Below are 27,437 nucleotides of genomic sequence, written 5' to 3'. Positions count from 1 at the left end.
CTTTTAAAGCTAAGGGTTCATTTTTCAAGAAAACTGTTAAATAAGATACGTTTTTAAAGTGGAAACGTGCACTTAGATCCATTAGGTGCATGCACCTAGAACAGCAAAGGATGCATTCCCGATATCTTATTCAGGAGGTTTCGATACTTGTTTATTATACACTCAAAGGAATGTATCTGAATTTAGAATTACTTTTAAACCCTACAGTTAGCATAAAGTTTGAACTTTAGTAGTGATTCTACTCTCTATGTATAAGAGCACGACACGTGTGCGAAAATATAAGACAACGAAAATGGTAACTACCTATTACATGATCAGCTATGAAGGAGTGCACTAAGACGAAGCCAACTCGTATTTAGAAGACCTTTTAATTTGCCACTTTAATGAAATATAAGAGGTTCGGCCTAGCGGATGTTGCCCTTTATCGTGTCATGGGAGATGGGACGCACGCAAAGGCAACACTCGCCAAGGTGTAAGGACTATTTCAGAGTTGATGGAATCTATAATGAACTGGAATATTCCATGAAAGTAATGGACTGGATGATGGGTTATAAGATAAAAGCTCTTTCCATCAGCTATTGATAAGATTCTAGATCTAATTTAGGTATAACCCAATTACCTCAAAATGTAAAAAGTCAGACTAGTCTTTTCTTATTGGCGTCCGATATTCAACTCAGATTTCAATGTAAATCAGCCGAAATGTCAATTTTCGCTAACATGGCGATCGAAACGCAGTCTGTCTCTGTCGCGCCACTGCAGAAGAGCGATAGGGAGAGCTAGTGATACGCTTACGAAGCGTAAGCAAATGTGCACTGAGAGAAAATACAACCAGTTTTCATGTTCGTTCAACAAGTTTTTTGGTTAAAATAGCGCCTACGTGCTCTTTGGTTCAAACAACAAGCTACTTGTCATTTGAATCGGCAATATATTTGAATCAACAATTCGATTTTATAAAAACAACCTGACTCATATTGTTTTAAACATACGTTTGGCTGATTCAAACGGATAAACCGCAACAAGTCGAACTTGTTAAATTCACAATGCAAATTTCTCTCAATGTGGCGTTCATTCGATACGCGCGCAGGAGTCAAGTACTAGCTTAATGAAATGTCTTCTGATTAAAAATGTAATTTCGCAAGTCCGTAGCGCTAATTTGGGATTTATTTCTGTAATTCCTTTTTTGGTTTATGGGCGGTATTTGAAGTAGGAAGGCTTTTATGGATACGTAGTGACGTTTTATCACTAATTTATTAGAAAAATTACACAGAATTTGATAACCCACGTGCTAAAACTAAAAATATTTACTTAATATTTTTAAATAAGACTTATAAGTACTGACCGGGATATAAACCGTGATTACCTTTTTGATTTTTATTGAGATCCCGATATTTCGACTAACGAGTGTGAACGTGACCAGTGGTAACGCTGAGAGTGAACGCAGCCGACGCGCGCGATGATGGTAGATCGCACGCTGTCTATATGCAACTTTGACATCCACGCCGTCTTCAGTTTCCCGTGATCATGATGCATGCAACTGCGTCGAAATATCGGGACCTCAAAAAAATCAAAAAGGTAATCACGGTTTATATGTCTAATGAAACTAACCGTGAATCATTTAAAACTCTTTTATTTTATAATACATAATTTTTATTAATTACGGTAGTAAATATAGGCCAGTTAAAACGTTGCGACGTTCGTATGCCAAATGCGAAAAGTCTGTCCACATTGCAAACTAAGCGAATCGTAATAATGTGCATTGTATATTACGGACTGAGAGAAACTTATCATCAATATTGGCAAACGCATAAATTGCGACTGCTGCCAAAAAACTTTTTACTGCGTTCTCACATAAAATAAAAAAGAACGGTACTAATATAGATCTATGAACGATAGTCGAAGTCAATAATGCTTTAAAGAAAATAAGGCAAGGACTGGTGTAAAATGGCAATGTACCGTCAAGCGTGGTGGTGGAAGCGCTGGTAGCCTAGCGGTAAGAACTTTCGATCCGGAGGTCGCGGGTTCGAACCCCGACTCGTACGAATGATTTTTCGGAACTTATGTGCGAAATGTCATTTGATATTTGCCAGTCGCTTTTCGGTGAAGAAAAACATCGTGTGGAAACCGGAATGATTCCAATAATAAAGGGTTGGAAGGGGTTGGAAGGTCAGATGGCAGTCGCTTTCGTAAAACTAGTGCCTACGCCAAAGAAGATAAGAGACCTATGCCCAACTCCAAACCAAAGACGGGTGATTCGCTTTAAATGCTTTATAGATAGATAGAAGGTATAAGAAGACAGAGCGAATTCACGGCTGGATCTGCCAGTGTCATGGGACACACAAAAAATAAGCGCGTTACAAAACACGGAGAAACTAAAAAGCCAAAAATAATAAACCTTTCAATTCAGATTTCTTATCGTATTGCAATAAGCTAAACATCCAAATTATAAACAAATCAATTATTTTTGTAGTCGGTACCAGACCTGTTCGTCGCCTTGCTATTGCCTGTTTGCCCCACCCAACCACACACAGGCTGGTACCGACTCCAAAAATAATTGATTTGTTTATAATTTGGATGTTTAGCTTATTGCAATACGATAAGAAATCTGAATTGAAAGGTTTATTATTTTTGGCTTTTTAGTTTCTCCGTGTTTTGTAACGCGCTTATTTTTGAAGGCGGTTTTATTTTTTGTTAAAAATTTTATTTATTTGTTGATTTTTAGTGGTTCCTAGTGATATTATATGTATCAGTCCGAATACATGTACAGTAGTGAAAGAATTATCCTTTAACTCCTAACCATTGAGGAGTTGACCTTCCATCATCAGCTCAGCCACATAAAATTATTACCATCAGACGTAAATACTGGTGTACCTTTGAAAAATAGACTAAAAACATTACATGTGCCTATAACATTTGAAGAGTTCCCTCGATTTCTCCAGGATCCCATCATCAGACCCTGACTTGGTGCCAATGGGACCATCTCGGGGTTATACCGGTTCGATCAAAAAAAAAATTTTGAAAATCGGTCCACGATTCTCGGAGATATCGAATAACATACATACAAAAAAAAAAAAACATTCAGTCGAATTGAGAACCTCCTCCTTTTTTGAAGTCGGTTAAAAATAGCTGTTCGTGTGTGTCATTCCGTCAAGATGTTAGCCAAATATCACGAGAGATGTCGCTGTACCAAGATCGGGAATTTCTACTGAGAGTATACATAAAATACATACTGACTATAAACATCAAAAGACTGTTGAGAGTTTTTTTATGTATATAAGAAGTTGGCATACTCTGTTGAAACTTTCGCAACTTCCTTTGCAACTCGCTACGCTCGCGGTTCAAAATTGGATCGCTTGCTCAGGTATCAATAATGGTATTGGCAGGGTGCAAAGCGGGTGGAGGGGGTAGCTAAAACGATCACAGCGCTCACTATGGCCAAAATTGACATCTTAGTCGCTGACTTACGCTGTCAAATCCATATTGCTGTAAACATTTTCATATCGTTTTTGAGATAAATTTAATATGGGCCTAGTAAAATTTGTTATGGTGAATTGTAATAACTCCAAGAAAAATATCGACTAAATTTTAGCTATTTCCAAGATCGTGGTGGAAACGAAACCACCGTTTAAGTGAATAGTTGCCGTAAGAAGAAAAGTGTCGTCCAACCTCTGAAGTTTTACTTAAAAGTGCGTAATCTTTTGATACAAGTATTGAATTGAATTTACGGTGAATTTATAGTGCAAATTTTATTGGAGGTAGAAAAGCCGATGTGGAAGCCAATCCCAGTTATGTTCCAAAATCATTTTATTTGTTTCCTTAAGTGTGCTCATGGTGTACAAATCGAAACGGATTGACGAAAATGCGTAAATATCGACGTCTCAATCGGACGAAGGAGCACGAGAACAATAAAAGCAGAAGTAGTCCATCCGCTGAAGGCTTATCACATTTCAAATAAAATTCCTGAGAACTTATTTCATCGCATTGATGATTACATATTTGATGTGATATCTGCTAAACCTCCAATATTTTCAAGTAAATGAAACAAGTTTTTGTAATGTATACTATAATTAAAAGTTATTATAGCTAGTTTGTTTTTATTTTACAATAAACCCTGTACCCTGTAAATGATATTTATAATACATATAGTTAGCCTATGAAAATGACATAGCATAGCAGTGAACTGATCAACAATTTCAAAAACCAATGATTTATTTTATACTTTATTGCACATAGGTACAAATTGTGGAAAAAAGTCTTCAATCTATAGAAAATGCCCAGCTAGCACCAATTTCTTGTCTTTATTCATCGTCTTAGGTTGGAAAATGATTTCGTGAGCGATGGCACGAAACCCCGTTTTAGTCACCAGTTTGTTGATTTCTCACTAAAAACAACAATTTTAATGTTATTGGCGATAATGTTGTAACCACCATCGTCCAAAATTGTCTAATATAGTAAAATAACACAAGATTTCATTAATTTTTTCACAATTTTTACTTAGTTCTCGCTTAACAGCGGCGACAATATTGTCCATAATGGTCACCTGTCACGTAGCGTGTCGTCGCGCACGGTCCCAATACGCGGCCAAACAGAAACTATATCCCCTTGTAAAACAAATAACTATTATTACTTTCAATGTGACGGCCCGGATATGGACAAACGATTTATCCAATTCGGGCTTGTCAAACTTTTATGATTAGTGCCAATGTATATGTAAATGTTGGGTATTCATGTTTAATATTGTGATTCTGAGACAAGTTTTAAACTGTTCAATTTAAATATGAATAAGAATGCCATATAAAATAGTCTTAAACTTCCATTATAGTATCTGCATTATTCGGCGAGAAATATCGTCACTACTTTTAAAAAAACTTGTATCTTCGTCTGTCAATGAAAATAAAATTGTAGTAAGTATGTATGGAATGCATATAGACTTACTGCGTTTTAACTTTGAGGAACAGCGTGAGATACGAGATTTTTTAAAAGTAGTGACGATATTTTTATTAGCACTTAAACTGTCAAACTTTGTCGAGTATTCTAATATAAATGAGTGAAACACTACCGTGGAGTAAATTTTTCTGTTGCCATTAAGTTGAAATGGCGTTTCATTTTCTGAAATTTCAGTTTGTTCACGGTCATTGTTAATTTAATAGGTAGATTGTATTACAACGGCGCAAAATTTCATATTTACGGCGAGGGCGTAAATTAAATCCTGAACGAAACGAAGAATTCTATATATTGATTTAGACTAACACGATTTGCACTCATAATTTTCCAGATTGACGGAGTTGCTATGGGCAGCCCTGTGGCGCCGGTGTTAGCGAACATCTGGATGGAGCATTTTGAGACTAACATAGACCTGCAACCATGGGCAGTGAAATTATGGAAGCGATATGTCGATGATGTCTTTTGTATCATGAAAGGTGGAAAACAAGAAGTTGAGCAACTACTCCAGTATCTCAATTCCATTCATTCAAGGGTAAAATTTACATATGAACTGGAATCGGAACGCAGTTTACCTTTTCTGGACGTAAAAGTGGTAGGTCGGATGGATGGTACTCTGGCGTACACTGTCTACAGGAAGCCTACACACACAGACAGATATCTTAACGCTCTGTCTCATCACCACCCCCGTCACCTGCTGTCCGTCGTGAACTCCTTAAAGAACAGGGCGCGTGACTTGTGTGACCCGGAATTTCTTGAGAGTGAGTTGTCACACGTTCAGGGGGTTCTTAGAAAGAATGGGTACAGATTACACAGTAGACAGCCTAGACGAAAGCCGAGGGGAAGCATCCAGATGTTCCAAGGCGACCAGCTTTTATGCCCTACGTCAGAGGTGTGACGGACAAGGTCGGGACGGTACTAGGGAAGTATTCTATACGTACCGTGTACTTACCGATGTCCAAAGTGTCAGGGCAACTTAGGTCAGCAAAGGATGTTATCCCGTATCAGACACCAGGTGTGTACAAGATAGATTGCAGCTGTGGTAGTTCCTATATTGGAGAAACCAAACGCACAATAGCGGTAAGGGTCAAGGAGCATATCGCGGCTGTCAAAAACCGCCAAATTAATAAGTCTGCGGTAGCTGAACATCTGCTACAGTCGGGACCAAACCACTGGATCGAGCTCCATAGTCCCAAAATTCTATCAACGGAACGTCTGTTCTACAGCAGAAAAGTACGTGAAGCGATTGAAATTAGGAAGCATCGAAATTTCAACCAAAATGAGGGACAGGGAATTTCTTCTTCGTGGAATCCAGTGATTAGCAAATGTAAGCGTGAAAAAACACCGAGGGACACACCGGCTGATGTCGTGAGTGTTGTGTGTAGGCAAAGTGACAACCCTAGCGCAAAAGTGAATAATCAAGAACAAGTGCGGGTAGTTCGAGAAACTCGCGCGGCTAGAAGATGTTGATGCAATTCCTCGCCAGTCTACCCGTGACCACGAACATAATGTGATGTTCGAAACGTCGGGCCTAATATAAATGTAAGTGTTTACGCGATTAAGTCCCGTTTTGTTCTAAAATTAAGAATTCTATAATTGAAATATGAGCGTAGCGAGGGATTCCTGATTAGAATCCTGAGCGTAGTGAGGGATTCAATATTAACACCCAAGGTGGAAATAATTTTGCTACCATGTGTGGTAAAAATATTACGCACTTAATCGATATTTTTTTCATAGATTATAATTTTATTATTATGTGCAAACTCTTTTCTTTGCGTTAATATTTCATGCTGGCAAAATAAAGTACTAGAACAGAAAAGTGCCTTTATGCTCCTTCCTAATAGGGAAGAAACATACACTGAGAGAAAATACAACCAGTTTTCATGTTCGTTGAACAAGTTTTTTGGTTAAAATAGCGCCTACGTGCTCTTTGGTTCAAACAACAAGCTACTTTTCATTTGAATCGGCAATATATTTGATTCAACAAGTCGATTTTATAAAAACAACCTGACACATATTGTTTTAAACATACGTTTGGCTGATTCAAACGGATAAACCGCAACAAGTCGAACTTGTTAAATTCACAATGCAAATTTCTCTCAGTGTATCCTTTCTTCAACAAGTTTCACAAACAGACAGAAACACACACAGAAATATTAAAAAACATAATTCTAACAATGTATATTTTTAAATTAAAGAAAAAATGAAAAAATTCACACCTCCGGCAGGACTTGAACCTGCGACCTCTGGCCTCTGTGGCGCAGTTGGCAGCGTGATGGTCCCGGTAAGGTTAGAGGTCGCAGGTTCGAGTACTGCCGGAGGTGTGAATTTTTCAATTTTTCCTTTAATTTAAAAATATGTAATATGGCTGGCAGACGTTTCTGCATGATAAAAAACAAGTCTAACAATGTAGTTATAAAAACACCCAAACTATGATTTAATCAGTTTATCCCGCAGGTATTTAATCTCAAAATCTCATGCATAACTGACTTGATGAATAAATTAATGTTTTAATTAAACTAGGATTAATAGTAAGGTTTAACTATTAATTAATTTACAGTTTAGTTTCATAGGTCATTTACTTGAGATTAACCACAGAATATATAATAGTACAAGTACAGAAAGCTCACTCCTTTGATGTTCACAAAACGCCGCCATTCTAAATTCGTACCTACATTAACAAACGGACCGCACGCGTGCAGACGACATTGAATTCTATTGCGCCGCGCGAAGGTCGTCGCCACTGAATGGGCCGCGAACTCGCGGCCGCCGGCATGTGCTTGTAGCGCGGCGAAAGGATCGCGGAGTGAGTCGCCCCTGGATTAACTTAACTAGTTACCGAGATACCTAAATTGAACTTTAAACGTATTTTAATGATCAATTCTACTATTTATTACTAAGATTTAGGAAAGGTTTTAGACCTTACTACTGGAGGGCGCCTACTAATTAAAAGATACTGCATATATATAAACACACCTTTGTTCCGAAAAGGGATCGGCAGAGCTCATGACACGGCCACTCTTGGCAATTAAGGGGTTGAAACTAAACGAAAATTGGAAATTGCAGTGACAAATCCTGAGATTAAGTTATAAGGATGGATTATTTGCGTTTCTAAAATATAAGGTACAGCGGGGCAAATCTCGACTGGGGGGCAAATGTAACTGGTCCATTTTTTCCATGTTTTACACTGTTTGCATTATTAAATAGAGTGTCCACCGGTTGTATATGGTAGGCGCGTTCAATGGATACATGTAGAACTCAACATCATAGTGTAATAATGAAAAAAATTGATTAGTAACAATTGTCCCCCAGTCGAGATTTGCCCCTATGTACCTTAGTGATATTATTTTATTCGTAGTTAACAGTTTTTTTTATCAAAACAATTTTCTTCACTATCTTCGTATATCTAAATCCATGCTCTAATATTTTAAACGAGAAAATGTGGCTGTGTGTCTGTTTCCTATTAAAACTGAAACAGTATTCAGCTGAACACAGTAGAAAGGCATAAATGGTATTGAGATAAAGATGCAATATTTTACTACATCTGAAAACAACGGTGAAAAATCTAAATAGCGAACAAACGAAATATTTCACAATTATTTTCGCATTTCCCCTGTAATGTTATTCTAAGCTAACAAAGATCAAACGCGCAATCTACCTACTCGGTTCATCGCCGCCGGCGACAATCGTATCCAGGACATTCAAAAAATACAAAAACGACTTCCCAAACACCATCAGACCAATAAATTAACAAAAAATAAAACCGCCTTCAAAAATAAGCGCGTTACAAAACACGGAGAAACTAAAAAGCCAAAAATAATAAACCTTTCAATTCAGATTTCTTATCGTATTGCAATAAGCTAAACATCCAAATTATAAACAATTCAATTATTTTTGTAGTCGGTACCAGACCTGTTCGTCGCCTTGCTATTGCCTGTTTGACCCACCCAACCATACACAGGCTGGTACCGACTCCAAAAATAATTGAATTGTTTATAATTTGGATGTTTAGCTTATTGCAATACGATAAGAAATCTGAATTGAAAGGTTTATTATTTTTGGCTTTTTAGTTTCTCCGTGTTTTGTAACGCGCTTATTTTTGAAGGCGGTTTTATTTTTTGTTAAAAAGTTTATTTATTTGTTGATTTTTAGTGGTTCCTAGTGATATTATATGTATCAGTCCGAATACATGTACAGTAGTGAAAGAATTATCCTTTAACTCCTAACCATTGAGGAGTTGACCTTCCATCATCAGCTCAGTTGATTTTTAGTGGTTCCTAGTGATATTATATGTATCAGTCCGAATACATGTACAGTAGTGAAATAATTATCCTTAAACTCCTAACCATTGAGGAGTTGACCTTCCATCATCAGCTCAGCCACATAAAATTATTACCATCAGACGTAAATACTGGTGTACCTTTGAAAAATATACTAAAAACATTACATGTGCCTATAACATTTGAAGAGTTCCCTCGATTTCTCCAGGATCCCATCATCAGACCCTGACTTGGTGCCAATGGCACCATCTCGGGGTTATACCGGTTCGATCAAAAAAAAAATTTTGAAAATCGGTCCACGATTCTCGGAGATATCGAGTAACATACATACAAAAAAATAATAAAAAAAAAAAACATTCAGTCGAATTGAGAACCTCCTCCTTTTTTGAAGTCGGTTAAAAAACACACTGACAATCGCAATACAAAAAACCGACCAAGAGCGTGTCGGGCCACGCTCAGTGTAAGCGGGTTCCGTAGTTTCCCGTATTTTTTCAAAAACTGTTCAACCTATGAAGTTCAAAATAATTTTCCTAGAAACTCTTTATAAAGTTTTACTTTTGTATTTTTTTCATAGTTTTTAACCGACTTCAAAAAAGGAGGAGGTTCTCAATTCGACTGAATTTTTTTTTTTTTTTTTTTTTTTTTTGTATGTATGTTACTCGATATCTCCGAGAATCGTAGACCGATTTTCAAAATTTTTTTTTTGATCGAACGGGTATAACCCCGAGATGGTCCCATTGGCACCAAGTCGTGGTCTGATGATGGGATCTTGGAGAAATCGAGGGAACTCTTCAAATGTTATAGGCACATGTAATGTTTTTGTGTATTTTTCAAAGGTGCACCAGTATTTGCGCCTGATGGTAATAATTTTATGTGGCTGAGCTGATGATGGAAGGTCAACTCCTCAATGGTTAGGAGTTAAAGGACAATTCTTTCACTACTGTACATATATTCGGACTGATACATATAATATCACTAGGAACCACTAAAAATCAACAAATAAATTCACTTTTTAACAAAAAATAAAACCGCCTTCAAAAAAAAGCGTGTTACAAAACACGGAGAAACTAAAAAGCCAAAAATAATAAACCTTCGAATTCAGATTTCTTATCGGATTGCAATAATCTAAACACCCAAATTATAAACAAATCAATTATTTTTGGAGTCGGGACCAGCCTGCGTATGGTTGGGTAGGGCAAACAGGAAATAGCAAGGCGACGAACAGGTCTGGTACCGACTACAAAAATAATTGATTTGTTTATAATTTGGGTGTTTAGATTATTGCAATCCGATAAGAAATCTGAATTCGAAGGTTTATTATTTTTGGCTTTTTAGTTTCTCCGTGTTTTGTAACACGCTTTTTTTTGAAGGCGGTTTTTTAAAGGTATGGTTCAAAAGTGAGAGAGGGGGGACATTTTTTTTACTTTCGGAGCGATTATCTCTGAAAATATTAACAATATAAAAACTGATGTTAGGTAAACCCCTATTCATGTCTAAATACCTATCCAAAATTATATCACACGTTAGGGTTGAAATTATTTATTTTACACCTTTGTCGGCATGATTAATATAGTACATATTGGTACCAAATTTCAGCTTTCTAGTACTAACGGTCACTGAGATTATCCGCGGACGGACGGACGGATAGACATGGCGAAACTACAAGGGTTCCTAGCTGACTAGGGAACCCTAACAAAGACACTTTAAAGCAGAAACGTCACATTTTGTAACTAGATTAGTCACGAAAACTAACGTTTGTGAAACAGTCAGGACAAAAGTGGATTATGAAGCGAATGTGCTGTTTGTTGCACAAGTGCTGTAATGTAATGCTGCAATTATGTAAATGGGTAATAATGGACACAATGGTTAGTTTTACCGTCGGGTTTCATACGGTTGTAATTGCGAACCGGTTATTTCAATTAAAATTTGCTGTTTAATTTATGTTATTATTCTCTTTCAGTTTGTAATAATATGGTGCGAGTAGTTCGTATTTTAATCGTATTTAAATAAATATACTCCTTTGGTAGCATTAGTTATTTTCATTATAATCATAATAATTCTGCTGAACATGTTTTTCTTATCGAAATTTCCCTACAATTTGCAGTCATGCTGAATTGAGAAACGGCATTAAGGGTACTTAGTTATATTTACCCGACTACGGCAACGCAAAAGGAGGGTTATATGATTTTTACCCGTATGTAAGTATGTGGGTAAGTATTTATGTATTTATGTTCATTTGTTCCCTCATAACTTCTGAAGTAGGTAGTTACTTATTATTTAGTATATAGTCTGTATGAAAGTGGTAGCCGAGCGGTAAGTACGTGCGACTTTCGTTCCGGAGGTCGCGGGTTCGAACCCCGGCTCGAACCAATGAGTTTTTCGGAATTTATGTGCGAAATGTCATTTGATATTTGCCAGTCGTTTTTCGGTGAAGGAAAACATCGTGAGGAAACCGGACTAATTCCAATAAGGTCTAGTTTACCCTTCGGGTTGGAAGGTCAGATGGCAGTCGCTTTCGTAAAAACTAGTGCCTACGCTAAATCTTGGGATTAGTTGTCAAAGCGGACCCCAGGCTCCCATGAGCCGTGGCAAATGCCGGGATAACGCAAGGAGGAATGAATGAATAGTCTGTATGAAAAGAAAAATAAAGTATTTTTTTTTTTTTGATGAGATTAGCCCAGGACCGGGATAAGTGGCGTACACGAAGGGAGGCCTATGCTCAGCAGTGGGCGATTAATGGCTGAAATGATGATGATGATGATGATACTTTTTTTATAAAATAGAATTATCTTTCGGACATTTCCTGCATGAAAACATGCTATATTATTTAAAATAATACAATAATGCTACAATACATTATCGAAAACCATTCAACTGAATATTTTACCAAATTAAATGTATTGATATTGACACAGATCTGTATTATTTCAATCTATTAGACATTTCAAAACATTAAAATCAGACGACAATGCTGAGTGCTCGTCGTTTATTTAGAAACAGAATATTCATTATTTAAATGGAAGGAACCAATTTCATTATTAATTTTCAATTTCTCTAAAATATGCCTAATTTATTATATTTGTCGCTTTTATTGCAAACACCGTTGGCGCTATCATTCATGTACCATAAAATATTAAGAAATCGATATTTCGTTTTCTATGGTGATGTCGACTTTAGCGTATTAGTTAACAAATTGCGTATTTTCGAGATCAACATACACACCGTATAAATAGTATGTGTATGTATATTATTGTGTATCCCTTTATACCTACACCGTGTTTTTATACCTGTTAAATTCGACAAATCGTTAGGATATTTAAAGTAGGTACCTGGTGTAGGTATCGATTTTGTTTATTCGAAAAAAGAAATGGTTCTTTTTCATACATTATCAAACATCATTAATTTGAGCACTGGTTGATTAGCAAAGTATTCTACATTTTGATTGACTGAAAATGTTCAATCATTAAACGCTGTCTACGAATAAACCCGAACATTCAAACTCCGTACGCATCCGAGTTGCACTGCGGGTTATTTATCAATGGACGATACGGACTTACTTAAACAAGTTCGGAGCTGCGGATATGTAGTGTGCGCTAAGCCACATACACCCTCACATAGCCATATTATAAACACTTAGCAGCAATATCCAGAGCATACTTATAACCAATTGGTTGTGTTTTTACACGTCCCACACCACATGGCGACCCTGACAGTACGGCCTTGGGCTGCATCAATGTAACTATCTTGGTACTTTAAAGACGGCGTATCAAAATACAATTTTATAGTTTTTCGAACATTTTTACGTTAATGACGTGACTTAGTGACTCAATTTTAAACCCCCGACGCATAAACGACGGGGTGTTATAAATGTGACCTGTCTTTGTGTGTGTGTGTCTGTCTGTGGCATCGTAACTCCCGAACGGATGAACTGATTTAGATTTTTTTTTTGTTTGAAAGCCGAATTAGTCGGGAATGTTTGATGAAAATCGGTCCACTATGTCGGGGGTATTTCCAAAATTTTAATATTATGGAGAGGTTATAATCAAAATTGAATGGAAATTTTCGATTACATAATTATAACCGCTCGTAATCCGCTCTATTCAAGCTCGGTACGCATCCGAGTTGCACTGCGGGTTATTTATCAATGGGACGATACGGACTTAGTTAAACGAGTTGGGCGCTGCCAATAGTTATGAAGTTCGCAGTTAACTGACTGCTCCGGGCCCAGGCCTCGGGACAGTTATAAACGGCTAGATTAAGCGCTTAAACTTGCTTAAACTTACTATAAAAGAGATGGTTAAAAAAATAACAACAAAAAATGTACAGCTTGGCAAAAATATTGATACAGGTATTGCCACTTTTATTTTCTTCATATGTCTAGTATTTAAAACCAAGATGTGTGAGAAAACGGGAAGGCACTATTATATTGCCACTTTTAACTTACTTAATTTTTTTTGTCAAGCTGTTTTAAAGGATTTATTTTTAATGTATGTGGCTACGTAGCTACTTTTGATTTTTTCAAATAACAATAAATATATTCCCTATATTCCTACGTATCCACGCCTGTATTCTCAAAATGGGTAGGCAGAGCTCATGAAACCTGCACGAGTTTCAGTACTATTCTTAACAATTCATAGTTGAAAGAAAGCAAAATCGTGATTCCCATTCACAATTGAATCCAAATCCCACAATAAATCGACTTCTACAACACATACGCTACACTGATCCCGATACCACTTAAGTGCCAAAATAGATAATAGTTGGTTTTGATATGACTAAAGTTCCAAAATAGATAATAGTTGGTTTTGATATGACTAAAGTTCCAAAATAGATAATAGTTGGTTTTGTTACACGTCAGCAGGGAAAACGGATCGCCGGCAAAACACCACTGGAATCCATTATGCTAATGTTGGTCGCCAATTAGGACGGAGCGATTTGGTGTTCCAAATTATGACTGGATGATTTTACAAGTAATTGTGGATGAAAATTATTTCAATTCATTGCAAAAAAAAGTAGTTCATAATAATATAGAGAGGTTATTACAATTTATTATAGTTTCACTGGTACATATAAATGAGGACGACGTAGTATACAACTAAACATTTTAAAACAATGAGTAGATAACATAACACAAGGAGTAGATGACAGAACATTTTTTGCGATTAAAGGTTTTGACAGTGCCTTGTTTACATGTATATACTCGTTCTTCTAACGGACTTTGTTCAACATAATATTATGCAACATTATGAAAGCCAGAATGAGCAGAATGCTGACTAGAAGGAAGGATGTGTCAAATAGCCGAGACTGAACATTGTGAAACATGCAGCATGTTATCAGAGCGTCTTCTTGTTTAGTAGACTGCCAGTAGAATATAAAACTACTAGCTTTTGCCCGCGGCTTTACTCGCGTTAGAAAGATACAAAAAGTAGCCTATGTCACTCTCCATCCCTTCAACTATCTCCACTTAAAAAATCACGTCAATTCGTTGCTCCGTGTTGCCGTGAAAGATGGACAAACAAACAGACACACACGCTTTCCCATTTATAATATTAGTATGGATTACCAATCATCTCGTTTTCAATGCAAGACTAAATGAGTTTCTTCTTAAAAGATGTTACTATTCTGTGATAGACTTCATTGATGATAAAGATAATTAACGATAATTTCCTATTGTACAATAATTTAATGATCTCAATAATTTCATACATAATAATAATATAATGTAGAAGACGAAAGATGAATAAAGGATATATAATGACATTGTTCTAACCAAATTCTGATGATGATTAGCTTTGTTTAATGTAATGTAGTAATGTAATTTTATTTTATTGTAAATATTGTGTATTGTTAATTAAGGATTATATAATAAGTAGACATTCAAATACAATGTATATTGTTACTGAATAAATAAATGAAATGAATGAAATGAAATGAACAGACAGCGAGAACAACTGAATATTAATGTACCTATTGTACCTACCTAAATGCAATTTAATTTAATTTAGCAAATATGTCTAATGCTACTTTCAACGGATGTAATTTATTAATGTCCATTAACAATTATGCTGTGTAACTAAGTGTTAAGGTAAAGTTTAAAAGGAGTTACATTACAGACAATGATAGATAAATATATTTTCAAATATCGACGAACAGTTTCTAATGCTAGAATTTTGATGTTTTCTTACCCTACATCCAAACTATCCCAATTCGTCGAGACAGAAAACAATTCGAAAACTTCTAGTACAAAACCACAAACCCAAAACTGTTTATAACATAATAATATTTAGCTAAAAGGTCACCGCACTGCAGCTCCCAATCCATTAGCAGCACAAACTGGAAACTGTTCACAATTAACGTCGAAGTAAACCTTGTTAGCCGAATGCACAAGTTTTTAATAAGACCCGTGAGCAGAACCCTTTTAATGAAGGGCTTAAAGATATGGCTACGGTTCCGCTTGAACAATTTGATTTTTCATCTTGGGAACAATGACAATTTTGGTGCCCGATTGATATTCCGAAATAAAATACGCCGATTTTCAGTACGCCGACAACGATTCGCCGACGTCTGTTTTGGCCGAATAACGATTGGAAGATTCTCATGTCGCATAATGTTCGTTCGTTAACGGAATCGGTAGGCAGAAATTTAATACGCCGATTTACTTTTCGTCGAACAATCATTTAGTAATTGTAAAAATTGGCCGACACAAAATTGGTCGAAAGACAATAGGTCGAGTGATCATTTGTTTTTTTTTTTGTGAGTTGGCTGAAGCCTGGAGCTTGCGTACAAAGTGTTCTGCGGATTCGAAAATCTAGTTGTTAGATCGTTAGTAAGAGTAATTCACATTTATGTCGTTTACTTATTTATATCAATCATCATGTTCTGATTCTAAGGATTCATTTTTGTAAATTATGTATTGTTGTTTTCAACTCACCAAATTTCTTAAAGAATATAATGTTGCCAGTATAGGTATGTAAATTATTACCGCAACGAAAAGAATTTCACATTATACATTGTTCAACAACCCCCCCCCCCCCCGACTTTCTTCCCTTGGGTTTCGTGGAAGTCGACTGTGGGATATGGGTTAAATTGTGGCACTGTCACTGCAATGTCACAATCTGGATTTCTTTTAACCCTTTTTGCCAAGAGTGGCTTCATGTGCTCTACCTCCCCTTTATGGGCTTCAGGCGTGATTCTATGTATTTATGTATGTAAGAAAAAAAGTGTTTATAAGTGCGTAATTTTTTTACAACAGCGATACGTAAGTCATTCATTCGAAAATATTTTAACAATGTATAAAATGTGAAACGTTATTCGACTAAACGTGGCCTAAACGCAAATATTACTTTGCTAAATGAAAAGTGTCCAATAATAGTTCGGCTAATTTGCACAGAAGCGAACTGAACTGTATGCGAACCAAGATTCTACGTAACGTTATTCGACCAAAAGTGACAGCGATAGTTTGATTATTCGGCTAAATGGCATTCGGCGAATCGTTGTCGGCGAATCAATAATCGGCTAAAAAATTGTCGGAGAATCATTAGGTAGCCGACAATTTTACTATGCCAGTGGCCGATTTCACAACAGTGACAATAGTCGCCCGGCAGTGACACTATACGCTATTCATTGCCTGTTCAACAAGGAAATATTCACGCTAGGTAACAATGTTACATATCAACCCAGAAATAGGCACAAAATTGTCAGTGTCAAGTGTCAATGTCACTGTGGTGAAAAAACGCACAGGTGTTGCTGGTATAAAACTGTCACTGTAGATTGTGGAAACATCTTTTTTTGTAGATTTTTTCTGAACTTACAATACAGGCTACCCTGTACCTGGTACAAAAACATGATCAATTTCGAACGGCCGTTGAATGTGCCCAACAAACGTAACGATAACAGACGAAACTTTCAATTTCTGTCTGGACGGTGTAGATCAATTTTATCGAACTTCCTGTTTCCAAAGAGAATATTTTCTGTGATTATAAAATTTCTGGATTTTATACTCACTATGGCACTTGTTCCGATGTTCACCGCACGTTTGATTTAACAATCAACCTTGTACATTCGCCATCAGATATATCGGAGCTGCCAAAAAGCTCTCACAAATGTCGGAACACGAGCTCTAACGTCTTGACAATAGAGGCGTGTTACGATATTTGTGACAATTTTGACAGCTCTGATATATTTAATGACGACTGTAGACTACAAACTACATTTTGATTGTTACGAAGTTCAAGGTCATATGAAAGATCAGAACCTTCAAATCGCTAAAACAGAATGGGAATCGAGGGATAATCCGTACTTGAAACTATATGGGCACGCGAACGAGTTATGAATGAAATTCAAACCTGCCCGGGTAAGTAATTGGGGATCGGGCAAGTAATCCTGCGAGTGGTATTTTGTTTTGATTACTTATTTAAATATGGAAGCGTTTTCGATAATGCGTTTAGCAATTGAAGCAATTGTAAATGAGTTTCAATAATAATTGAAAAATACAATGAGGATTTTTTTCTACTTAGGATGATGGGGTGATCAAAGGAACAGGTTAAATATAAAACTCATAAGTGGAAAATTATGGTGTACTTAATTTAATGTATTTTTGAATAAGATTATTTTGCTGTATAGATTGCGTTCAGATAATTGTGATCGAAATGTGATTTATTTCAAAGCAGTCAGCATTTATTTCAAGGCAGAAAACGTTTGGAATTAGATATTGTGAGCTCAAGGGAGTTTCAACTTTTCAAATAAAACTTTTTTCTTACAACGGTCACTATGAGATTCTTGTTTGACTTTTGGGCAGTTTCAGAGTAGTGTTGTTCTAAAAACACAGATAACTATATATTTTTTATCTAGTAAATGAGCTCAAGTTGTTATTGGAATTGTATATAAATAATTCGATACGGCTAAGGCATTTCATTGACTTGATCATGAACATTTATACGAAATAACAAACCGTTATGGGATAAAATCTAGTGCCCTTGACCTTTTTTGATTGTACCTACTGAATAGAACTAAGCAAATAGTTTATCATAAGAAACTTCGGTTTAAAGATATTTTATCTCTCAATAAGAATACAATTTATTATCGAAGTCCCTGGTAGCCTTCGGAGTGCCACAGGGTTCAACTTTTGATCCTTTTCTGTTTTAAATATACATTTTTATCCTACTGAAATCTATGCAAGTTAAGTGTTATTTGTAGATGATACTTATTTTTAAAGTTAACGGAAAGGAAAGCAGCATAACGATGCACTATAACATACCAAACTAATTTTAGACTATACAATCCGATGGCGTAAACGATCGAACGAATGGTGGGTAATTAATTTAAGTACAAGGTACTCACAACATTGATAAGCTACAAGACAGAACCGCAACCCCATTTATTTTGTCTATAAATTTTTCTGAGTTGTTGCCATCCGGCAGCTGTAGTTGAAGGTAATATGGATAAGTTGGCTGAAAGTGGCGCTGCACTGTCTTATGTAGGAGTTATATTTTGAGCCAAGAAAGTAAGCAGTCGGTTAAAATTTGCCCTTCTGTGCTTCACCAGAGGGCTGAGCCCAGCAATGGGGTTTACACAGGCTGAAATATTATTATATTAGGTACTCACAACATCGATAAGCTGGCTGAGCCGCAGCCCCATCTTGACGGTGAGTCGGTCGGAGTTGTTCCCCACGGGCCGAATCAGCCGGTTGTAGTTGGACAGCAGGTCGTCGTACAGGCGCTTCGCATCCGGGTTGGCGACGCTCAGGCGACTCCACACGCACAGGAGTCCGACCACCAGCGCCAACACCATCTTAGGCTAACACCACCCCTGGAACAACCAAAATAAATCAATCAATATTATGACACATTTTTTTTTATGGATCGATGAGGTCCAGAAAGACCTGTGTGATCTTCAAGTAACCGAGTGGCATCAGATAGCACAGGATAGGAGCAAATGGCGGAATTTAGTGTCGGAGGCCAAGATCTAGTTTGGGTCGCTGAGCCATCGCATTAAGTAAGTAAGTAAATTTTACACATGGTGTAGTGGTAAGATAGACTAATTTAAATAATATGTTCTATATCCATGTATGCATTGTAATCTATATAAACCCTAACTTAGCTTAATACAGTTCAGTTCTCATCCAACAGTTGAATACTTGTAATCATACATAGAAAACATCCATAACTCAGAAACAAATTACAGATATTTATTTCTGAGTTATGTTTCTGTTTCTGATCTGTATGATGTGTGAATAAAATAACTGCCCGTACCAGGATTCGAACCCAGTACCGCGGGACTAGTCCGATCGCCGAATAAAAAAAATGTCATTTACAAATTAAGAAAATGTTTTTGGCCTTTTTATTGAGGGCTACTAAAATTCTAAACTAAACATATTCTCTATCTCTTTTGCGTCGTTATCAAACAGAAAGTGACAAAGTATTTCAAATCGTAATTCAACTGTTAGTAGTATATGTAATGACGATTTGCAACAAACAGGCGTCTCGTTAAAAAAAAATACTTAGTTAATTTTGTTTTGTGTCGAGTTCCACTTACTTTTTCGATACTTTAAGACCTATTAACTCATTCTTAATTTCACTCATTTTATCTTAATTCAATACGTCCACCCAATCATATTGCACCAGGAGTTAGCTATTTTATTTATACGTCTTATATTCCTTTCACGCTAAACAAAATATATCAATAATAACATTATACCAGCAAGATCAAAAACTTTATTAGCAAAACAAGGAGCAAACTATACAAAGCGTAATTAATCTTTCATCTTAATGTATCTGTTTACATATTGCTTTTTGCTCTCAGAACAAAAGATAAGATAGTGGTTCGAGAAAACAATAGACTGCCTCATTTCTAAGAGATTCTACCTCAATTATATCGTCCCATTATAACGACCCTAACGTGAAAATAATAAGGTTGATTGCACCTCAAGTCTCGGTAGTTTTTTTTTATAACGTTTTGACCTCAGAGCATATTATATCAGAGAGCGGACAAGCCGTCGGCGACCGTGTTGCAGTTCTTAGCTCATTGAGCTCATACAGATCTGTTGTCGTTGTTGTGTGTGTATGTGTGTGTGTGCGTGATGATACTACTCGCTGGTCGTTCACATGTTGTACAGACTTCGTTTGATTCTTCATCTTCGTTGAAACTTTGAAACTACCCCATCAGTATCAAATTTTTGTAACATCTTACTTACATATCAGGATTATACGAATTCAGTTACTTGTGCAGAATATGAATATTATAATAAAATTATGAATTAGGTCGTATCAATGATATAGTTACCTTATGTATTGATCTTTTAGTTAAATTATATCTCTTTTCAATTCGTTCTCTAAAATTTCTTATGTTCTCTTTCCCATATTTTAATCAATTTTTTTTTTCGCTCACCCAAACCTATGCGCTCAACCCCAACAAAAGTGCACTGACTTTGATACGTCAATTCTCAAGTTTACTTTTCAATATTTTTTGTGTATATTTTTTCTAACTCTCTCTCACCCAAAACCCATGCACTTTACCCAAAACCCCACTGACTTTGACATGTTATGCAAAATCTCAAAAGCCAGCCACCAGCCTCCCGGACGCGGCACGTTTCCCAATAAAAACATAAAAGCCTTACTCTTCAAAGATTCAATTTTTTCCACAGCCCTTTGGGAAGTCCTACCCTTTTATGCTAATGGAAAAGGTACACAGCTTGAATGCTATGTCTCCCACTATTGTTTTTGAAGCCTTATTTTAAATAAAAGCATAATGCTTTGTGGCATAAAAATGGGCTTTGTTAAACTAAGGTCGGTAATTAAAAAGAATAGTGAGTAATCACAGAATCTTAAGATTAATATTTTGCAGGATTGTGTTGCTGACTCGCATGTGTAGGACTCGTACAGTATCTACACGTAAAATGTTATCTGCTACTTTAAATAAATAAACATTATTATAGGAAATTCTTACAGAGATTGACTGAATCGTGTGATTCAGTATATGTGGTAATCTCACTTGAAATACCTGAATGTACCAATCCAACCTCTAAACGCATATATTCGTCTACATCACTGTAAAGTTTGCTTCTCAAACTACATCTTACGTAAGAGATAACCGGGATTCCTCATATAAAAGCCTTATGATTTATTTTTAAACGAACCAAGGCATATCCTATTTGGCTCGCGGTTCGCTCGTATTTAATTTAGTTTCTCTACACGGAAAATGAGAAATGTTTTTTACTAGTAATTCGTGAGGTTTAACATTTTGAAAATTTTGCGGTGCAGTTGGTACATTATCCGTTTAGTTTACAATTTGTCTAAGTAGGGGACACCGAGGTGAGTTGTGACAACATCGTTTTTTTTGGAAATTAAATTATTGAGCCAGCTCGCAGCTACGCAGGTTTTTTTAGTTCAAGTCTCCGGCTAGCAAACGCGCGCTGTAGTTCACAATTGCTGATAGTTAATAAGTTACCAATAATCGACGTTGTCACAACACGTCTCTTTCACAACACAAATCATCTTGGTTTCCCTTATACTAAGTGTAGGTATGCAGGTATATCTCTTCATACTTAGTTTGCTTATCCTCTGATTTTTCTCTTAGGAACGATATCTTGATTAATAAACATTGGTTTTCACAAAAAAAAAAACGAAAATAAAATTTTATCAAAGCAAAAATTCATTTTAAATGACTTTTCTAATAAGAAAATTAATAAACACTTTAAATTACTGAAAAATATTTTTGAAGTTAGCACGTTAATTATTGTTAATAACGAGTGTTAGCTTAGCCGGTCGGCGAAATTTGGGGATTACTCGAATGAAAATCGGCTTAGTTCAAGATTAAATACGAATAGACTCACCGCTGGCGCTGTGGTGCAACTTATAAGACTAAGTCGATATTGTATTGATTTATTTATTAATCTTATGTTAAAATAATTATTTATTTACATTAACATATTTACTTATATGTAAGTATTAGAAATTAAGACTAAACTTGAAAGCTAGCTGATGTCTAAAATAGGCTCTTGAGGCATTGTACCAATGATACTGGCGACATTTCCTCGCTGTATCGCAATGCTGATACGTTGTGCGAGGAAGTCGCCGGCTCTTCGGTCACCAGTTACCTCAACCAGACGCTTTGCGATTTCTGTGAAAAACTTGTTCGCGCTGGGACCCATGGACCTAGAGTTTCTAAGTCAAAGGGTACAAAATGGTACTCTTTGTCAAGACTTTTGTATTTTTTTTTATGGGATAGGAGGCAAACGAGCGGACAGGTCGCCTGATGGTAAGCGATCACCGCCGCCCATGGACACCCGAAACACCAGAGGAGTTGGAGGTGCGTTGCCGGCCTTCAAGATGGGTGTACGCTCTTTTCTTGAAGATTTGAAGGTCGTATTTATCTTATGTTATCTTATATCTGTGGATGTGACCTTATGGATAAAATTCGACCCATTGAGATCTAAAGTGTAACGCCGTGTCTTGCGTGGGCGACGGTCGCGCGACCGTCGCCGTCGCGTCTCATACTTCCATATCGATAAGGTTTGATTTCGTATGCGTCGCATCGCCGTCGCGCGACCGTCGCCCACGCAAGACACGGCGTAACAATTAGTTCATCGTACGAGTATCAGTCTTTTATCGCCCACTGCTGAGCATAGGCCTGTCTTATAGTACGCCACTAGGTCCCAGTCCTGAGCTAGCCTCATTCAGTTGTGACCCGCAATTTTCCGGATCACCCACCCAAATTTGTTACCCCCTACGACCTCGTAAGATCCGGATTTATGCGGTTGAAGAAATTGATTCCTTAGCAGTTAATGGTTCACTTTATATTTGACAGCTCTTAGTATAAGTATTTGTGTCAACCAAATGTACTTGAAGCGCAAATTGCTAAAGAATCAATTTTCTTGATCGTACGTAGATAAATAGTATTCGAAGTCTATGGACGCCTGTTACTATAGAGGTATTACATAATACCTCTAAATGATAACGATATAAGTCAGAAGATGAGTCATCCTTGCTCCTATGCTAATCGGTCTCCGCTTATCGCTTGCACCGGCGCCAGTTCCGTAGGTAATTGAAGGCGTGGCGTGTGTGCCGAAACCCGTACTTACTTTGAATTAAAATCAGCGGCACACGAGCTAATGCCCAATTTATTTTATTATAATATTATATCATATACATGAGGGATGGTTACATTCGTTAAGCTTAGGGTTATACCTAATTAGGTGAAATTGAGAGGTGTTTAATGTTATAGGTATTATATTCGATTGAATAATTCTAAATAAATCAATATTTTGCTGAACAAATATTTGTTATTTATTTACTGTTTGTTACTTATTTACCTACAAAAGTGTATTTACTACTACTACTAGATAATTATACTAAAACATTAATAAAATAAAGCTGAACATTGACTTAACTAAAGCTAAATGAAATTTGTGTAGATTATTAAAAAAAAACTTCAAACCAACTATAAAGTATAAGTGGCTATACATCTGCTCTGTGCTTAGTGATAAAAGCGTGTAAACAAAAATCGTACGTCCCTGGTAAGGTTTAATAGCTAGGTTGCTTAAGACTCTTAAGAGCGACTAGAACACACTTATTTAAACTTTACTTTCGAAACTTAAGAAAGTCTAAAAACCACAATATATATACCATAGCAAACGTATCCACTTAGCGTGTCAAATGAACTCAGTAAAACCCACTGAGTTGTCCGTTTTTATTCCTAGCTTGTAGCTTTCGGGCGTCAGTTTTTGTAAGTTGAAGTCAACAAAAACATAAAAAAATGCCTCGTTACGTGATATTTAATTGCAACAACACAAAAATTATGAACATTCAAGGGCCTGAGACATATTTAAAATCACTGGCAAGTAACAACTTCAGTACAAAATCTGACACGCTCGGCCCCTATAAAAATACATGAAGATTTCTTCTATCTAAATTTAGTTCTGTGCTAAAAACCCTATACCAAATCTCAACATCTACCTCAAAAGTATTTTATTATTTTTAATACTTCCGCCGAGACAATGTCCGCGGAACCAAAGGCAAAGCGTAATTGATTGCAAGCAAATTGAATTTCCTCCATAAAGCCTACGGTATTGACTCGCGTTCCTGGATCTTTACTTTGAATAGATTCCTTTGGCTGTGAAAGGCTTTTAACGGGCATTTTTATGACAGGTTTAGGTTTTTCGGAAATGAATTTAATTATTTATTTTAATGCTTCAAAACATACTAGAAGGAAGAATTGAGGCAAGAAGGCAAAGGGGGAGACCAAGGAGAGCGTATATGACCCAAATAAAGGAAAAAATCAACGTTGTGTCGTATCAGGAAGTCAAAAGGAAGGCAGAAGGCCGGCACGCATGGAAGTTGCTCCGCCGACAAGAGTCCAACTCTTAAATGATTGATGATGATGAATGCTTCAAAACTATCAGGCAGTGCCTGGCAGACCCGATCCATATCGAATTTAGGTACCAAAAGGCTGCCATGGTCTATTCACCACAATAAGAGTTGATCATGATGCAAGCAACTGCGTCGAAATATCGGGAGCTCGACAAAAATAAAAAAGGTAATCACGGTCTTATCCCGGTCAATATAAGTTAAAAAAAAATATTTTTCTCACTGCACCCACATTCGCGAATTTCTGTTGACTGGTAGAGAATGCCTCAAGGCATTAAGTCCGCCATTTGTACTTTTTTTTTTCAATTGTGCAATAAAGTTTAAATAAAGAAATAAATAAGTCTCTTCACCACAGTTACAATTATCGTCTCCAGTCAAGTGATACTTCGGTGTTCATTTAACGTTCCGCAAGGAAATATTGACGCTGAGTATGTTACTTATCGACTCAGAATCCAGTAATACTCGTAAGCATATAATTTTATTGTCAGTGTCAAATGTCACTGTGTGAAATAGGCCACAGAAATAGAATTTTTAGCGTCAAGTGTCAATGTCACTGTAGTGAAATAGGCGGCTGAAGTCTGCTTGGCAACTAACACCATGAAACTTATCATAGGTACTTTATTATGAAAGTGACTGCCATAATATACCTACTCGTAGTGACCGGAATAGTCCGGTTTCCTCATGATGTTGATCTAACAGCCACTGCAATACGATAGGAGTTTTAAATAATATCTAGAGATTAACATTATTTTTCAGAGCCTATTACTGTGTCCAACTGCTGGACAAAGGCCTCCCCCCTCTTTATCCATTCTTCTATGTTTAGTGCTACTTCTGGCCAACCAACCAAAAAGGAGTCCAGCCGGCGTTTATGCTTCCAATTTTATCACTTATCTATGTGGATAAAATAGAATAGTCTGTCCGAAATGCGGTGACAATCACGCTAACTGTGACACAACCAATTTAACATGTGTTAACTGCGGGGGAGCCCATATATCATTATCTCGGTCATGTCCAGCTTATTTAAAAGAGAAAAGGCTACGTGAACTAATGGCAGAGTATAATTGCACCTACAGAAAAGCTTTAGAAATATATGTAACGCCCGAGTCCCCTGACAAGAAAGAAAGTGCTGAATTTCCGATGACCTACCAATCTTTTCCTAATTTAAAGTTTTCAGTAACTACCCAGTCTGCTCAAGTGGCCCAGCCCAGTCAACCAACTCAAGAAATATCCTTCGCTAAGACAGTACAAACAAAAGCGATGATACACCATGAAAACGATAGACAAGAACCTCAAAAGCGTCGGACAAAAATTAAAATAAATAGATCTCGCGAAGAAAACAATGTGGACTCTTTCCTGGACAAGATACGCCTCACTAGCGAACCGGAGGAATACTTGAAAAAGGATGACGCACAGGACCAAAAAGAAGAAGGTGTTGACATTAGTGAGTTAGTGTCCCGCTTAAAGGAAATTTTATTTTTAAAAGGGGTATCTATACAGGTAAAATTGCATAAAATTTTAAAGTGTTGCATTCAGTGGGTTATGTTAGTGTGTGTAGAAAAACTGTCGAGCTGGCCGATATTAAAAAGTGTCTTGGACTTGTTTATAAATGATAATGGCAAATAACAGAAAAAAATAACTAAGTTAAAAATAATCCAGTGGAACGCCCAAAGTCTCAGGCCTAAATTATTAGAGTTTGAAAACATGTTACTTCAAGAAAAAATCCACGTTGCTGCCTTATGCGAGACCTGGTTAGAACCCGATAGCTACCTAGCGGTTAAAAATTACAATATTTATCGTAAGGATAGGAATGATTCATACGGAGGCGTAGCTTTGTTTGTACATAGATCTATTAAATCACAGTTACATAATATTTACTTTAATAACCCGGGCATTGAACTTCTTTGTATTCAGATTTCTAACTGTGATCAATTAAAATTTGTTACTGTCGTGTACTGTCCGCAATCGGTACGAACTAACATAAATGATTGGGACAATATCTTTTCTATACAGACGAAAAATACTCTAATTCTCGGTGATTTTAATGGGCATCACAGCAACTGGTCGTACAAAACAGATACTAGGGGCTCACAAATTCATGATACGCTAACTGACAATATGTTTGTAACTCTTAATGATGGAAGTCCCACTCGATTTAAATATGTTAATAACCAGTTGCAACAATCATCACCGGATATATCGATAGCTTCTTCAGATATCGCTTTAGACTTCACTTGGAAAACATTAAATGAATCATTAGGTAGTGATCATATCATGATCCAATTAACGACAAATTTGGAAACAAGTAATAACAATACGCTCAATTCTCGCCGAAATTTTAAAAAAGCTGATTGGAACGGATACAGGGCTTCCTTGGAAGAATTATTTTCAAATTTTCAGTGTAAAGATAATTTACAAGACACGTACAATAACTTCATCGAGTGTATAAATAAATCAGCTGAACTTCATATACCCTATATTAAAACATGCTCAAATCCAAGTAGTAAATTTATGCCCAAACCTTATTGGAACTCGTCTCTGTCACAATCAGTAGCCGAGCGGCGCTTAGCACTTTCCGCATTCAGACGCAATCCCACACCTGGTAATTACGATAAACTTAAAACTAAGATACGAGATAGCCAAAGGTTAATAAGGAAAACACGCGATGAGTCATGGCATTTGTTTTGTACGTCTTTAGACCAATCAACTACACAATCTGATTTATGGCGTAAAATGAAATGGTTTAAGGGGTCTAAAAGTACAGTTAATTACGTTGAAAAGGATAAAGCAATCAGGTTATTAACAAGCTTAACCCCAGATTACGTGGCGCCAGAAGATCCAACTTTATACAGTCACAATC

General features: G+C 36.6%; 1 protein-coding gene across 1 annotated transcript in view; it reads right to left on the bottom strand.

Moving 5' to 3' along the window:
- LOC125234272 (acetylcholine receptor subunit alpha-like 1) overlaps window positions 1-27,437 on the bottom strand; it is a 475,879-nt gene that overhangs the window by 120,905 nt on the left and 327,537 nt on the right. The window contains exon 3 of the mRNA XM_048140490.1: window positions 18,822-19,025. Coding sequence (XP_047996447.1) covers window positions 18,822-19,007 — 186 coding nt within the window. The 5' untranslated portion in view covers window positions 19,008-19,025. The remainder of the gene's footprint in view (window positions 1-18,821; window positions 19,026-27,437) is intronic.

The sequence above is a fragment of the Leguminivora glycinivorella genome, chromosome 15 (assembly GCF_023078275.1).
Source record: "Leguminivora glycinivorella isolate SPB_JAAS2020 chromosome 15, LegGlyc_1.1, whole genome shotgun sequence".
In the NCBI taxonomy this organism is placed as follows: domain Eukaryota; kingdom Metazoa; phylum Arthropoda; class Insecta; order Lepidoptera; family Tortricidae; genus Leguminivora; species Leguminivora glycinivorella.
Note: the sequence above shows the minus strand (reverse complement) of the source record. Positions and strands in the feature narration are given on the sequence as shown.